Source organism: Protomyctophum parallelum (genome assembly GCF_964188405.1).
Source record: "Protomyctophum parallelum genome assembly, chromosome: 8".
Lineage (NCBI taxonomy): Eukaryota > Metazoa > Chordata > Actinopteri > Myctophiformes > Myctophidae > Protomyctophum > Protomyctophum parallelum.
The window spans coordinates 3,375,637-3,391,900 of record NC_139703.1 but is presented as its reverse complement, the minus strand read 5'-3'; the positions used below and the strand labels follow the sequence as shown (position 1 = coordinate 3,391,900).

Here is a 16,264-nt window from a genome sequence, read left to right as displayed (position 1 = left end):
GCCACAGCAGTGGTTTTCAAACATTTTAGCTCAGGGCCCAAAAGAGTAATCAGATGTTTGCCCTTGGACCCAAACCAGTGAAAAATATCAGACCTACAAGCTCAGAACCACTGGCCTACAACAGTGGACAAAGGAGATGAACATCAACGTATTCACATGAACACATTTCCCTATGTCATATTACACTGGCACCATAATGTGAACACAAAGGAGAGAGAGAAATCAAAACCGTACAAAGAAGTTGTTTATTGCTGTAGAACATCATCTTACATACGTACACAGACACTTCCAGAAGCAGCATAATTCAGAAAGGTTAAAAAGGTAATTAAAATGGTATTCAAATCCATAGCAACAATTTTCATCACCACCATGATATCATAGGCAGCAACAAAGTGCAGTGTCATACACCCTTTGGCTGTGTAAACTACAGTATGAAGATATTGGAATTATAAACAAGGTTTTAGGACACCGGTACATTACATTTATTACTGATAAAATAAAGTGCTCTGATTCCATTTTGGTGTTATATATCACATTGCTGGTAAACAATACAAATCAAAATGACAATCTACACTCAGATCTAAAAATAGATTTATTTCATCATAAATCAAAATGTGAAGGACACAAAAGACAACGTATAAAAACTTGTATAAAATATTTTCTTTCACATGTTCAACTACACACACACACACACACACACACACACACGTGCGCGCACACACACACACACATCATAGATTTGTGTTAGCGATGACTGCTGCGTTAGGTTGCGGTGGACTGAACGTGCTCATCCCGTGATGACTGTGCTCAGCGTATCGTTCACCGCGATGGACGTCCAGTAAGGGATGCCAGTCCTTAGACGGAGAGCTCAAAGACTTCAGACGCTGCGGGAAGAGGAGAGGACACGGGTTAAGGAGAGGAACCAATTCAAGTCAAATTTTAGATATTCCTTTTTTCCTCCCCATGATACAGTTCCCAGCAAGCACGGTCAGGACCTGGACGAATTAGTGACGTCTCTATTGGGGCCAGATCAAGTCAAACCAAGACTAATCAGATCTGTCCCAGAATATTACCTGATTTCAACCAACATAAATTCTGCCCACTAAGACGGACGTCCCTGGTTGAATCAGAGAGTCCGATCGGGGCCAGATCAACTTAAGTCCTCTCATAACTAGTCAGATCTGGCCCAGAATAAGCTATATTATTTCAACTGGTGAAGATGAAGACGTCTTGGAAATGACGTAAAGATCATCCCCATATGGGCTGTGATGGGGTTTCATGATGGGATCGCCAGCAAGATTAGTCAAAATCTGTTCAACCTCTTTAACTATATACATTGGCTATACAATAGCTGATCTACAAGCTCACAAGCAAGCTTACAGTAGAAGAAAATATATATTACCGTATTTTGAAAAATTGTAAGAGCACAACTTTCAATTCTTCAGAACATTTAGAGTCCTTCACATGAAAAGGTTCGAGAACCATTGTAGCACATACCACTGTTGAATATCCAACCAAACAATCACAGACTCACCTTCCACAGGCTGCCCTCTGCTCTAACCAGTTTACACACAGCGATGCCAGGGATCCAGACGATGCAGAATGCAGCCATGCACCAGCCCAGCGCCAGGCCCCAGGCCGGGAACTCCACGTCTCCGTAGGTAGGAGCAACAAACGGTGACAGAGACCAAATCAGGATCACCTGAGCACAGAACAAAGACCATGGGAGACGTGTTCCGTTTACACAGTCTAAACTCCACTTGCACGCCCAGCATCCCTATTCTGGGAGGGAACAACGGCAAAAATAGCCGATATACGTGCACAGCCAATCAGAATGTGTGTTACATCACTTTCTGCCTAATTTGACTTATTATTTTTGAATGTACCAAGCATTCTGATGTAGTAGGGAGCTGTAGTAAGGCAGGATGAATCAGCAATGTGGGGAGAGTACAGATAGGCAGATATACTTAAGGCAGATATACTTAGGCAGATATACTTAGGCAAACACATTTGTTTTATCATGATTGTCTAAAACTGGATGACTTAGGCAGATAGTGACTTTTCATTTCTTCTTTCCTGAAAACCTTTAAAAAATGACTATGGCAATTATGCTATGAGGCTAACAAAGTTATTTGTCAGTGTTGTGCTATAATAGATGTACAAAGTGATAAATAAAGGGACAGTATTTGAGACTGTTCTCACTAAGATGATGCAGGGGGTGATGTGTTTGAGACTGTACTGTTCTCACTAAGATGATGCAGGGGGTGATGTGTTTGAGACTGTACTGTACTCACCAAGATGATGCAGGGGGTGATGTGTTTGAGACTGTACTGTACTCACCAAGATGATGCAGGGGGTGATGTGTTTGAGACTGTACTGTTCTCACTAAGATGATGCAGGGGGTGATGTGTTTGAGACTGTACTGTTCTCACTAAGATGATGCAGGGGGTGATGTGTTTGAGACTGTACTGTTCTCACTAAGATGATGCAGGGGGTGATGTGTTTGAGACTGTACTGCAGGGGTAGGCAACCTTAGGCACCAGTGCCAACATTGACACAAAGGAGGGTGATCACTGGCACACTGGCAAGTGTGTGAGAGAGTATTTTTGGTTTTAAATAAACTTTAAAAAAAAATGCAGTCAAATAAATGAAGTCCCTCACATTAGTGTGTAAATTACATCCTGCATTCTACATTCATTAAAACTGAACTCTGCCCTGAGTCTAATGATCATTATAACAACGTGAAAGAAAATATTTAAAAATAAGGAAAAACTTTATATTTGTTGACAATCAAAATAAGTTGGAATTGTTCCTGTGGTGTCATTAAAATTAATTAATGTTGATATGGCACACTGACGATCTAGAAAATAAAAACATGGCGCTTCATTTAAAAAAGGTTGCAGACCCCTGCTGTACTGTACTCACCAAGATGATGACGGGGGTGATGTGTTTGAGACTGTACTGTACTCACTAAGATGATGACGGGGGTGATGTGTTTGAGACTGTACTGTTCTCACTAAGATGATGCAGGGGTGATGTGTTTGAGACTGTACTGTACTCACCAAGATGATGACGGGGGTGATGTGTTTGAGACTGTACTGTTCTCACTAAGATGATGCAGGGGTGATGTGTTTGAGACTGTACTGTACTCACCAAGATGATGACGGGGGTGATGTGTTTGAGACTGTACTGTTCTCACTAAGATGATGACGGGGGTGATGTGTTTGAGACTGTACTGTACTCACCAAGATGATGACGGGGGTGATGTGTTTGAGACTGTACTGTACTCACCAAGATGATGACGGGGGTGATGTGTTTGAGACTGTACTGTACTCACCAAGATGATGACGGGGGTGATGAAAAACCAGCAAGCTCTCCACCACAGCCAGAACCAGAAGCTCTTCTTCCCAATCATCATCTCTATGTCTTCAATCAAACGGTTACCACCTGGACAGCATAGCATAGACACACAAATATTCACATACTGTCTATAATATAGTTATAGTATATCGTCTGTTGGGTGGAAACCAAAAATCGGTATTGAACCAATCTAAAAATAATAAATTCATTAACACACACACACACACACACACACACACACACACACACACACACACACACACACACACACACACACACACACACACACACACACACACACACACACACACACACACACACACACACACACACACACACACACACACACACACACACACACACACACACACTCCGTTTTTAGTACCATATATGTAGAAGAGGCCGACGACCTCCAAGAAACCAGCAATTAGCAGAACCCAGCTAGCAACAAAAGTGTCCATGAGAGTCACCCAGTATATTCCTGCCTGCACACGGCACACAACACACAGATGGTATTAGGTAAAATGATCAATATTATGAGGTGCCATTAAGTGACACTTACAATAGGAAGCCGACGTACCCTTGTGACGCACGGCAGACCGAGGAAGAAGAGAAGGATACAGGTTACCACAGTTATCAGGGGCCGCTTAGACTTGAAGAACCCTGGGTTGGCATCTACCAGGCAGGTGCTGATGGTCTCTAATGATAGGAAGCAGGTCTGTCATTTGGGGTTTCAGGGGATGGCCATGATGTCACTGACAATGCATCCCATGTGTCGACACACACATTGTGAGCATGTAGATCAGCCGTTTCGATCTGCTTCGGTGAATTGAGTGCAAATAAAGTAGTCCAATGGCAACAAGCCATAGGCTTTCTTGGGTTTAAAATTATCTTCAACAAATCAATCAATTCTCTTTTTTTTTATATATGTTTAATAATACATTTAATTTAATAAACATTTATGTCTGATGGCTGAATAATATCCACTGGCAGTCATGGGCAAATCTGAAACTCAAACTCACCAATCCCGGCAAACTGGGAGTCCAGACCAAGAGTCACCAGCATGAAGAAGAATAGAATGGACCATAGGGGAGATACGGGCAACTTCACCAAAGCTTCTGGATATGCAATGAATGCCAGACCAAATCCTGCACACAAATACAGGTAGAAAGGAGAACAGTGTCAAACTGAATTGGGTGTAGCGGTTAATTAAACTTCCTGTTTATTCGATTCAAAAAGTAGTATTTGATTTTTAAAAAATGATCACAAAGAAAATAATCAATATTTTCTTTTTGCATCTAGAGTGTTCTCTCTCACCTGCTTGTGCAACCTCAGAAACCTGCTTCCCAGAGACGTGAGCCATGTGGCCCAAAATGGAAAAGATGGCAAAACCAGCAAACACACTGGTTCCTTTGGAGCAGATGAAACAAAATAACCATCAGGGATTAGATCGTCGCTGTTCTACCTTAAACATTCAAAACTGTTACTTTTCAGAAAATGGCAAAGAAAATGACCAATGGATCCAATGTACTAGTTATTTAGTCACAAGCTCTTGTTTAATACTTAATTGGTTCAATGTTTATAAAACACAGACAAACGTAACCGATTTAAAACATATCAGATATACAAGCTCAGAACACGTCACATAGACGTCTGGCTGTGAGCGGTGCAGTGGTGAGCTGCCATGTGGAAATGCATTATATTGACCAACTGAGGTCAAATCTCCTGTTTCTTATCTGGTAAAAAACTAAAACACTGTACGTAGACTACAGTATGAGTGTTTTCTGCCACTTGTAGTCCATGAGCCAGAAGCTCCAAAATGGTGCTATGATTATTAAATGAGTGTGCAAAGCCATACCTATTATTCAATTGTTTATAGGATCAATATAAATAAATTAATATATGATAACCTTCCACAGGGGTAGCTTTTTCATATTTATCACACATTTTGTTATTTTCACGTATGATAGATGAATAGGATAAGAAATAGTTATCACCATGAAACATCGCCAGTTGATTACTTACATGAAGACAATGATTTTATATTACAAGCTTTCTGACATTTTAAATTTAAATATGCAAATTAAGCATTATATAGGACAGTATGCCCAAGGGTTGGATTGGGGGTAAGTCCCTGCGACATACTAGCGTCATGTCCAGGGGGTGTACTTGTACATCAAGCTGCCTCAAGCTACAGAAACAGGAGATAGGCTCCTGCCCTATGGGCGAGTCAGTATTTAAATAAAGAACGTCTTGCTATTACCAGTGGTGTGCGGGCTCCATCCAATCTCCTGCCCTATGGGCCTCATGGCTCGGCAAGGCTACTTATGCCTGAATTTGCATAACTTGGGAAATTGGATAAAGCCAGTCAACCTTCTCAATTCATTTTGTTTACATGTTAAGAGTCAAAGGGTTTTAAACGAGGGAATATTCAATATCTATTTGTAGAATCAGCCTGAGGTCTTAATAGTGCATAGTACTTACCACAGTTAGTGAGTGTGACAACGATAGTGTCCTGGAACACGTTGTTATGGAACTTATTGTAGGAGGACAAGGCGGTGACTCCACCCCACGCAACAGACAGGGAATAGAAGATCTGGGTCGCTGCGTCTTTCCACACCTAAAGTACAGAGCAAAAGACTTTAAAAAACAGTTTTCTGGTGACAGCTTTTGACCAAGTAGGCTATTGGTCAAAAAGCTGAATGAATATAATGAATATATATCATCGGTAGGGGGTACCAGCAGGTTCGCAGCAAAATTAGTTAACGTAGCGTTTGAGCTTGTAGATTTTTTTTTTTTTAATTGAGAAAAACAATTGCAAACAAAATGGCAAAACTTTGTAAACATTTCTAACTCAAAACATTGCTTCTGGACGAGGTCCCTGGAACAAAATATTTTTCAGATGGGGGAACCGCAGCCAAATACATATCAATTTTGGGGTCCTTCAGTCCTTGACATGAAAACATTTGAGAAGCACTGGTCTATTATATTACCTCTGCTTCACCGAGTTTAGTCATGTTGGACTGAGAACCAATGTAGTACTCGATCCCATCTCTGGCGCCCTCCAGTGTCACACCTCTGACCAGCAGGATGAACAGCACTACATAAGGGAATATGGCTGTGAAGTACACCACCTGGTGGAGAGGGGAAGCACATGCATACACATTGTCCACTCAGCAAGGACAGAGGTTCCAAACTCCTGAGGCCGATTCTATGAATGCCTTCTGAATCAGTAGTTGTCATTTGTCAGTTGACATTATTACATTTTTGTTTAATAGCCAACGCTAAAATCTGAAATGACAGATGCTTTTCCCTTAATGATGACGTAAGAAATATGGTAATTTGTGGTCATTTGGTCCCAGCAAACCAGGCACAGATTTGCTGTTTTCTTGCATAAACATCAAATGGCGGGACAGTATCCTTCACATAGATACTGAGATTTGACAGTTTACAGCGGTCGAAAGGACTTGCATGCTCTGCTTGCGCACTAGTTGGCCATTTATGGCCTACTAGTGTGCAACAAGCAAGTATGTACTCGACAGAGTGCACTTCTAGTTTTATATTATATATATTATATATTATATAAGAAATCATGAGTTTGCATACAGATCTCCATGTCTGGGGACTTTGCCTGATTTCACAAGCATCTCAGAGAGAAAGTAGTCCAATTAAATTTCATTGCAGAAAAATTGCCAAGAGCCAGAATGACTGACGTCAAATTGTGGGGATATTGAAATGTGGAAATGTTGCTAGTTACCAAACATCTTATATAAATAAGTCTTTGCTCTGGGTAAATTAAGGACAAAATAAGTCCACACAACAGCTTGCTTCTCCAGTACTTTTACTATGAAATGCAAAACATATACATTATATATATATAGCTGAAACATTGTGTTTTTATTTTTGAAGTTCAACCTGGACATAGGACATAATGTTTGACATAACCCATTCTGACCGGGCACCCATTTTGGTGTCAGCATCATGTTATGCTTTAGCTATTTAAAAATAGCAGATCTACAAGCTCATATCGCGCCACCGAGTGGCGCGATACGAGCTTGTAGGTCTGCTATTTTTGAAAAATCGAAGAGCGACTGACATTTTTAGAATCGGATCTCAGGTCAGAATGGGTTCATCAGACCAGTGTGTGTCCGGCGGAAACCTGGTATGAATCTGATCTCAGGTCAGAATGGGATAAGGAATAGCATAGGAAGCCGCAACGGGTAGAGAAAGCGGATATACTGTACTTTGCCCGATGACTTGATGCCTTTGTAGAGGGCCGCTGCGATCAGGACCCAGCCCAGCAGCAGACAGAGAGCCAGGTGCCACACTACCGGTCCAGTGTCATCAAGACCACTGGACCGTTGCAGTGCCACGCGACTGGGGAGAGACAGAGAGAGAGAGAGAGTGTTCAGTCAACTCTGGGTGTGTACACATTTGTATACTCCCAGAGTTACAAATGGATAATTGTCCTAAAAAAACAACAACTCAGAGACTAAAGGGGAGGTAAATGTAATTTTCCCATTTATTTTTGTATGTATTTGTTGATGATATGCATTATTATTGTTAATTTTGTAGTACCACGTTGATTCATTGAATACATGGGACATCCCCAGGACTTTTGTCGTGTTGTCCTTTTAGCTTTAATGTCTTACTGTACCTTGTCTATTCAATCAATCAATCAATCAATACATTAACAGTTACTCAGTGCATATATTCCTAGCATTATTTTCTGGGTGCGTTTTTCTTACTCCCAATATTGCTCGCTGGGGCTCTGAACTGGCCTGGTGAAAATGTTCTCCGCTGGACATGTGTCATTTCCCATAGTCAGGTTGGTCACTGGCAGACCTGTTATATTGCAGATCTCTAGAAATGAAAGGGACCAATAGCGAAGTTTATGATCAAGTGTGTAACATTTACCAAAAGCTGTCTCATTGCGGAGGTTTGTATGTTTTTAGAGTGTCCTTGTGAAGCCATAATTTCTGCAGAATGTATTGTTTGTTGTTGCAATCCTGATCTGTATATATATATTGTACTACATCCCCCTGATCAGCTGGGGGCGCTTGACGGAGGGGAAAGGAACTGGCTGGCGTAATAACGTGTTCCTTCCACGCGCCACGTCCTACCGGGGAAAACCTCCACGCACCACGTCCTACCGGAGAACTTTGGCTTTGTAGGGCAGTATACTGATTTAGAAGGCATTCGTAGAATCGGCCTCAGGTCTTAATAATGGCTTAAAATGATTGGAAGAGTGCATGGAATGGTACTTATAGGTGCGGTACCACAGAGTGCGGTACCACAGAGTGCATGGAGTCGTACCTATAGGTGCGGTACCACAGGAAGCGTCAGCCCAGCTGAAGCACTGGCTCCACGGCAGAGTGGACTGAAATGAAGCAAACATGTAGTACAGGCTGTAGGCGATGATCACGTTGTAATAAATGCTCACTATCGTGGACACCAGCACCATGGCAACTCCAACACCTGGAGCAGAGGAGGGGGGAAAAAAAGAGACAGGAGTCCATTACTGTATGAGTAAGCGTACATAAAACGTGCAGAGAATATCAAAGGGCTATATACGCCACACTGAGGTTGAAAATAATCTCAAAGACCCAACATTCAATACATCGTTTAGAGGTATAGTCGGCAAAGTCAGCTCTTGAAGTTTGAGTGTGAGCACATATTTGAGACGCGTGTTGAAAGGTTGATTAAATGGGACCGATTGTCACAGATTGTTTGGTTTCGACAGGTTAAGTCAATCCTGGCTGGAAAAAAAAGGTCAAGTGCATACTCGCTATTCATAAAAAGTTGAATTCAAGTCTCAGTTACTGTTAAATCCAACAAACAGGAATGATTTGTACCACACTGTACCTGCTGTTTGATTTTTCTTTTTAGCAGAACATTATGTGCACAGGCACGCCCACCTTGGAGTATTGGCACTGCTCTCCACACGTTGATGGGTCCTTGACTGCAGAATTGTCCAATGGCGCTCTCCAGGAAAAACAGGGGGATTCCAGCCACCACCAGCATCACAACATAGGGGATGAGAAAGGCACCTGCGTGGTCACATTTGGGGTAATGGGTTTTGGGCAGAAAAGAAAGAGACAAGTTCAGTATATTTACCGTTACTAAAACATATTTGATATTTTTAGACAATTAGGAACAGTTGTTTTTGGTTTGATTTTTTTTTTGCTATTAAAAAATAGCCAGTCTAGAAACTCATCTAGAGTTTATCATCATCATCATCATTATGAGCTGTAGGTCTGCCATTTTTGATTTTTTTTTAAATTCTCTTGCACAAACTCTTTTCAAATGGGGTATCCAAATACGTATCCATTTGGGGGTCCTCCCGGTCCTCCTTGACATGAAAATGTCTGAGAACCTCTGTGTTAGATCAGTGATTCTCACCCCGCAGGGGTCCTTGGGGGAACAGCAAAATTGTTGATTTATCAGGAACAGAATTGCAACTCTGCTGCAGTGTAAAAATGGAACAGGTCCATTTCATTCCATTTGTACACTTAAACTTGTACAGTAGGCCTACACTAGTTCTACACTCAATTGGAACCAAATGGACCCATTCCATTTGTACACTCTCAGAGTTATGGGGGTCATCTGTGGCCTGATCATTCACATCAAATTGACCGGGGGGTCCTTGAAATGAACATGTTTGGGATGTACTGTGTGTAAGATCATTTACTCACCCCCGCCATTCTTATAGGCCAGGTAGGGGAAGCGCCAAACGTTGCCAAGGCCAACAGCATAGCCAATCATGGAGAGAATGTACTCCCTTTTATTGGTCCAGTTTTCACGCTGTTTATCCTCATCCTGGACCTTATCGTCGAAGTGGATGGAGTCCTGAGGGAACGGGAAGAGAGTCACATACTCTCCTGACCCCTTGTGCTTTTCTCCATTATTTAGTTTAGGTTTCATGATGCTTCTTCCAAGATCAACAGTCAGGAACAGTAGCACACACCGGGCACTAGAATGCTGAGCAAGCCACACCCCCAGTAACACATCTGATGGTGGTTAGACAATTATCAGTGATGGAAGAATTAGGCCAACTCACATATTGTGACCTGAGATCAGATTCATACGAGGTTTCCGCCGGACACACACTGGTCTGATGAACCCATTCTGACCTGAGATCAGATTCTAAAAATGTCAGTCGCTCTTCGATTTTTCAAAAATAGCAGACCTACAAGCTCGTATCGCGCCACTCGGTGGCGCGATATGAGCTTGTAGATCTGCTATTTTTAAATAGCTAAAGCATAACATGATGCTGACACCAAAATGGGTGCCCGGTCAGAATGGGTTAAGTAAAGTACCATGAATACCACAATGTAGAAATACTCAAATACTACAAATAAAGGTCCCGTATTCATTAAAAGTACAAAAGTATTCACATTAAAATTCAAGTACTGAAAATACTCATTTATAGCAGAATGTCCCATTTCACAAGTTTCCAAATGTATAAAAATGCTTTGAAAATAGCAGATCTACAAGCTCATAACACGTCGCTTTTCCACACGTGAGATTGTAGATCGGCTATTTTCAAAGTATGCATAGGGCTGAAGTGGTTAATGCATGTGTTGTAATAATCAAAAGTAACTAGTAACTAAAGTTTTCAAATAATTATAGTTGAGTAAAAAGTACAACATTTGTCTCTGAGATGCAGTGGAGTAGAAGTAAAAGTATTGAAAATTTTATACAATTTACACTTTGTACACAATTTGTACACACTTTACCCACTGACAAGTAGGCTAATGTTCCACCATCAGAGAAACAAGAATTGATGACATCAATGAATTACCAGCTGCTGCAATACTGTATATCCGATGGCTGAGAGGTCCGACGCATAGCCAGGGGGTACCCAAGCCCCCTAAAAAAAAAGAAAATCTCCCCAGTGCCTCCCCAGTGTCTCCCCAGTGTCCCCTCAGTGCTTCCCCAGTGCCTCCCCAGTGCCTCCCCAGTGCCTTCCCAGTGCCTCCCCAGTGTCCCCTCAGTGCTTCCCCAGTGCCTCCCCAGTGTCCCCCTGAGTGCCTCCCCAGTGTCCCCTCAGTGCCTCCCCAGTGTCCCCCCAGTGCCTCCCCAGTGTCCCCATGAGTGCCTCCCGAGTGCCTCCCCAGTGCCTCCCCAGTGTCCCCCTGAGTGCCTCCCCAGTGTCTCCCCAGTGTCTCCCCAGTGCCTCCCCAGTGCCTCCCCAGTGTCTCCCCAGTGTCCCCTCAGTGCCTTCCCAGTGCCTCCCCAGTGTCCCCTCAGTGCCTTCCCAGTGCCTCCCCAGTGTCCCCCTGAGTGCCTCCCCAGTGCCCAGCCGAGTGCCTCCCCAGTGTCCCCCTGAGTGCCTCCCCATGCTCCCCAGTGTCTCCCCAGTGTCTCCCCAGTGCCTCCCCAGTGTCCCCTCAGTGCCTTCCCAGTGCCTCCCCAGTGTCTCCCCAGTGCCTTCCCAGTGCCTCCCCAGTGTCTCCCCAGTGCCTCCCCAGTGCCTCCCCAGTGCCTCCCCAGTGTCCCCTCAGTGCCTTGCCAGTGCCTCCCCAGTGTCTCCCCAGTGTCTCCCCAGTGCCTCCCCAGTGCCTCCCCAGTGCCTCCCCAGTGTCCCCTCAGTGCCTTCCCAGTGCCTCCCCAGTGTCTCCCCAGTGCCTCCCCAGTGTCTCCCCAGTGTCCCCTCAGTGCCTCCCCAGTGCCTCCCCAGTGCCTGCCCAGTGTCCCCCAGTGTCCCCCCAGTGTCTCCAATAGCAATACAAGAGCAATAATACAAATTAATCTTAATTTATTAATCTTATTAATTAATTATTGAATCAAATTAATTAATTAATCAAAATGTTCGACGCAAGAAGGCCCCCCCTGCGGCCTGCGCCCAGCACCATGCCAAAGCTTTTTCCTGCAGGAAACACTGCTTGTGGTTGTAAATATATTGTTATCTGTGTTGCGAGGATGAGGGGGTACCTGGAAAAATATCTACCCCAAAAGGGGTACCTGGTCCAAAAAAGTTTGGGAACCCCTGCGCTAGAGCAAAAAGTGAGTGGTTGCCTAGAGACAAGGCAGCCAATCATAAAGAACTAGACTTGTTTACAAGAGGGTCCACCTTGTTCAATTCATCATAAAGTGAGGTGCATGTGATGTAATGACATTGTTTTGGCATTGTGCGTGTGTCTGAAATAAATGCATCAGACAATGGAGGGAAAGGCTAAGGAATAAAAGGATAATTTCTTTTTTTTTAGCAGATAATTTATGGGAACAGGAACTGGTATATTTAATTAAAGCAGGGCCAAATTAGCCATTTGGCTGTGGCCCAGGGGCCCATGGCTCTCAGGGGCCCTTCGAGACAAATTGGGCTGCACAGTACTGGGTTTGAGGCCCTTCATTGGCCGTTGATTTTGTTAGATTTAGGTAAAAAAGATGATAAAAAAACACAAAAATGTTGCGTGCACGCGCGCTATGGGGGCAGCATGTAGCCTGTACAAGACATTATGTTATGATCTGTGTCCAAACTTTTTTTTCTTCAAAGGTACAACAAAACTAAAACAATCCATCCTTTTATCACATGCATGCACTGCATTGCTATCATTGTTTGCAGTCAAATGTAAAGTGCAGCCAAATGTAACCCGGTGCAAAAGCGGTTCTACCACGATTTAAATAAATGAACACAAAAAGCCATTCTTTCACATCTTGAGACTGAAACAACGAGCAGTTCTTCTACTGAGGAATGAATAGCCTAGTAAGCCTACCTGCCCAGCTTCATTTCAAAACACACAGACACTTCAATGTATGAATTTGATGCCGTGCCACTTGGCAACCATGCTGGACTTTAGACATGTCTGGACTGTGTGTGCATTAGCCATGGGCCACACTATAACCCGGTTGTGTGTGTGTGTGTGTGTGTGTGTGTGCTTCTTCAACCTTGCACTGCTGGCAGAGATAACATGACAAGAACCTTGATATCTCATACCACAGACTCAAAACACTTTTAGGTTAAAGCTGCAATCTATATGTTTTATGTCCTCCTACTACCCCAACCTTCTGCCACTCATCTGAACAGTATTGGAAGAAGTGCACACGTTTTACTTAAGTAAAAGTACTAATACCACAAGGTGGAAGTGTGATTTGACAGCATGTCCCTGACCCATTTCACAAGCTTTCAAAATATATAGAAATCTTTTGAAAATAGCAGAACCTAGAATCTTTAAATAGCCAAAGTATATAAAGTGTTTAAGTGGTTACTGTACGTTTTGTAATAATAATCCAAATCTGCAAAGTAACTAATAACTGTTGTGCCTAACTGCAGGTTATGAGTGGAGTACAAGTAAAAGTATTGCAAAATATGTCAACATTGTACTTATAAGTACAGTACTTGAGTACATGTACTTAGTTACTTTACACCACTGCATAAAAAAATCCCCACTTACCCAAGGGAGATATAATTATGCTAATGCACTTATTACAACTTGAGGTAGCCTACTGTAATACCACTAGTCCACCAGTAGGTGTCCTACTCGACAGCAGTATCTACATTAGCAGAGGAGGGGAACCATCTCCAATCACTGGCACACAGCATGGCCTATTTATATTGTATTAACATATTCTGACATAAACATAAGTTAAAAGAAAGTACAAATTTGTATTCATAACAATAATTCCAGATTGCAGCTTTAAGAGATCTGGGCCTACTTTAGATTTAACATAGGCCTAACGTTTTTGCCAAGTCTACCGGTATACACATTTTCTTTATTTATGGAATAAATTAGGCTATATGAGCGTGCGCAAAACACGCATGAACTCATGACATTTTAGCCTAAGATTTAGACTCTTGTAGATGTACTTTATCGAATTTTACATTATCAATCAGAGATCTAAAATGTTAAAATCGATAAAATCGATCAAAATCGTATAGGCTAGGCAATACAATTGAATTAACTTGAACAGAACTCCATCGAAGTACCATTTGCTGCCTGCCCTGCAGCCATAATTATCATTTAGTAGCCAGCTCTATAGGCTATCAATAGTAGAAGTAAAAGTATGTTAAAGTTAACTACAGTATCAATGACTCAATTAAAGACACTTAACAGGTGTTTGTCTTACCACAACAGCAGGATTGTTGATAATAAGGTCCTTAAAATTCCTCGGGCTCCAGCTGTATTTCTTCATGTTGACTTAGTTAGTTGTGACAGCATTAAGTTGCTCAGGTAGGTCTATTTAAAGTCTCTCCCCAAGAGACACATGAATGACTGTGTCTTTCAAGCCAACCCCCTAGCTACTTGCATTTAGATGAACTTGGTAATAATGGGTGTGTGTATAGCTCATGTGCCCGCTTCCTGACTGTCTGTCAATAATATTATCGACTTTCCAAAAATGTAGGTTACAGTGGTTCTCAAAGTGGGGTCCGGGAACCCCCAGGGGTCCTTGGGCGGTTCCAGGGGGTCCCCAGCCACATTTGTGCTTAATACACATCACAATTCTTCATTTCTTCTTATAATTCTTATAATAATTATTATTATTCATTTTAGATAGTCTAGGTTGCGGAGACCTAGACCTAGGTCGCGGAGACCTAGCAGAGAGAGGAGAGACATGCGAGACAGGATATAGGACGGACTCGAACCTGTGTCCTCAATCACCTGAGCCGCCATGTATCACTATCCCCAGTGGGGATACTTGGTGGGATTCCCCACCCCCATGTCTGTTCCACTGCCTGTGTGTGTGTGTGTGTGTGTGTGTGTGTGTGTGTGTGTGTGTGTGTGTGTGTGTGTGTGTGTGTGTGTGTGTGTGTGTGCGCGAGTGAGCGAGTGTGACAGAGAGAGAGGGAACATAACATTCTGTCTGCACCTTAAGGAGGACTAGCTAGTGTGTGGGAGCTGACTACTGATCAAAGTTGGCTATATCAAAGTGTACAGTTTGTTCAGGCCATGCATGACGCTTTTCCTTTTGGAACACATGTCAAGTTATGAGTCAAAAGTAATGTACAATAGTTCTCTTCTCAAGCATCTACTAGACTACTACAATAAACCATGGATCGTTAGAGAGTGTTACAGTAGATACAGACAGTGCAAGGGGGTCTGTCTGGGGGTCGCCGGTCGGGTCAGTCTGTACAAGGGCCAACATATAGTTGCTTTCGCGCATAAACCTCATATATTTTAACTCTTTGTTTGTGTATTTTTTTTCTTCTTTTTTCTTGCATCAAATTAGCAGGTCCACAAGCTTGACACGTGTTGTGAAGCGACTCGTTTCAATCTTTTATATCTGCTACTTTTGATGCTTTGGCATTTGAATCCTGAAAAGTAATAGTTTTGGACGTATGAGGTTTCCACCCGACAGAGACGATATGCAGGTAGCAGTAACCAAGTGTCAAGAGTGATTGCTATAATGAAGGGTATATCAAATCATCGTACATGCAGGGGTGAGCGTGTGTGCATGTGTCTTCTTTGTGTTTCTACAGGATGGACATTTGTGTGTCTAATGTCTCCATGGGATATTGTTTTGTTGGAGTGATAGGTCATGGTTGAAATGACCAGACATTGCTGCTCTGCTGGTGAGGGAAAGTAGCCTACCAATAAGTGAAGAAGGAATTATTCACCTGCCCTGTGGGAATCATAAGCTGCTCCTTCAGAGCTATAATTGTGGCTAACAGCAGCACAATGCAGTGTAAACGGCGGACGAATTTGAGTCAGATAAGCCTCTCCATCTCTGCAGCTATAAGTGATAATTATGCACTTTAGTAAACTTGTCTGGTGAAAGAAGGGTTATTAGCTGATGTTGGTTCAAGTTGGTTCTTTATTGTTAAGTCTTGTCTTAAGTCAGGTACACAAGATTAAAATTCACGCTGTTTTCGGTGAGTGTTATATCTCCAGAATAGTGATGATGCTCAAGGGGTTCACGTTGTTAAAAATAAAAAGGTAACCGTATGGCTCTCATTTTGCGG

General features: G+C 42.6%; 1 protein-coding gene across 1 annotated transcript; it reads right to left on the bottom strand.

Annotated features, from left to right (window-relative positions):
• Positions 1-261: 261 nt before the first annotated feature.
• slc6a14 (solute carrier family 6 member 14) lies at positions 262-14,496 on the bottom strand (the record flags this gene model as incomplete). The annotated part of the gene is made up of 15 exons (XM_083771434.1): positions 262-884; positions 1,535-1,702; positions 3,338-3,447; positions 3,746-3,845; positions 3,941-4,059; positions 4,383-4,508; positions 4,678-4,770; positions 5,845-5,980; positions 6,354-6,494; positions 7,605-7,737; positions 8,109-8,223; positions 8,677-8,838; positions 9,279-9,410; positions 10,056-10,209; positions 14,431-14,496. 15 exons carry the CDS (start codon positions 14,494-14,496, stop codon positions 732-734), a joined length of 1,908 nt encoding a protein of 635 aa, XP_083627560.1. The 3' UTR covers positions 262-731.
• Positions 14,497-16,264: the final 1,768 nt, after the last annotated feature.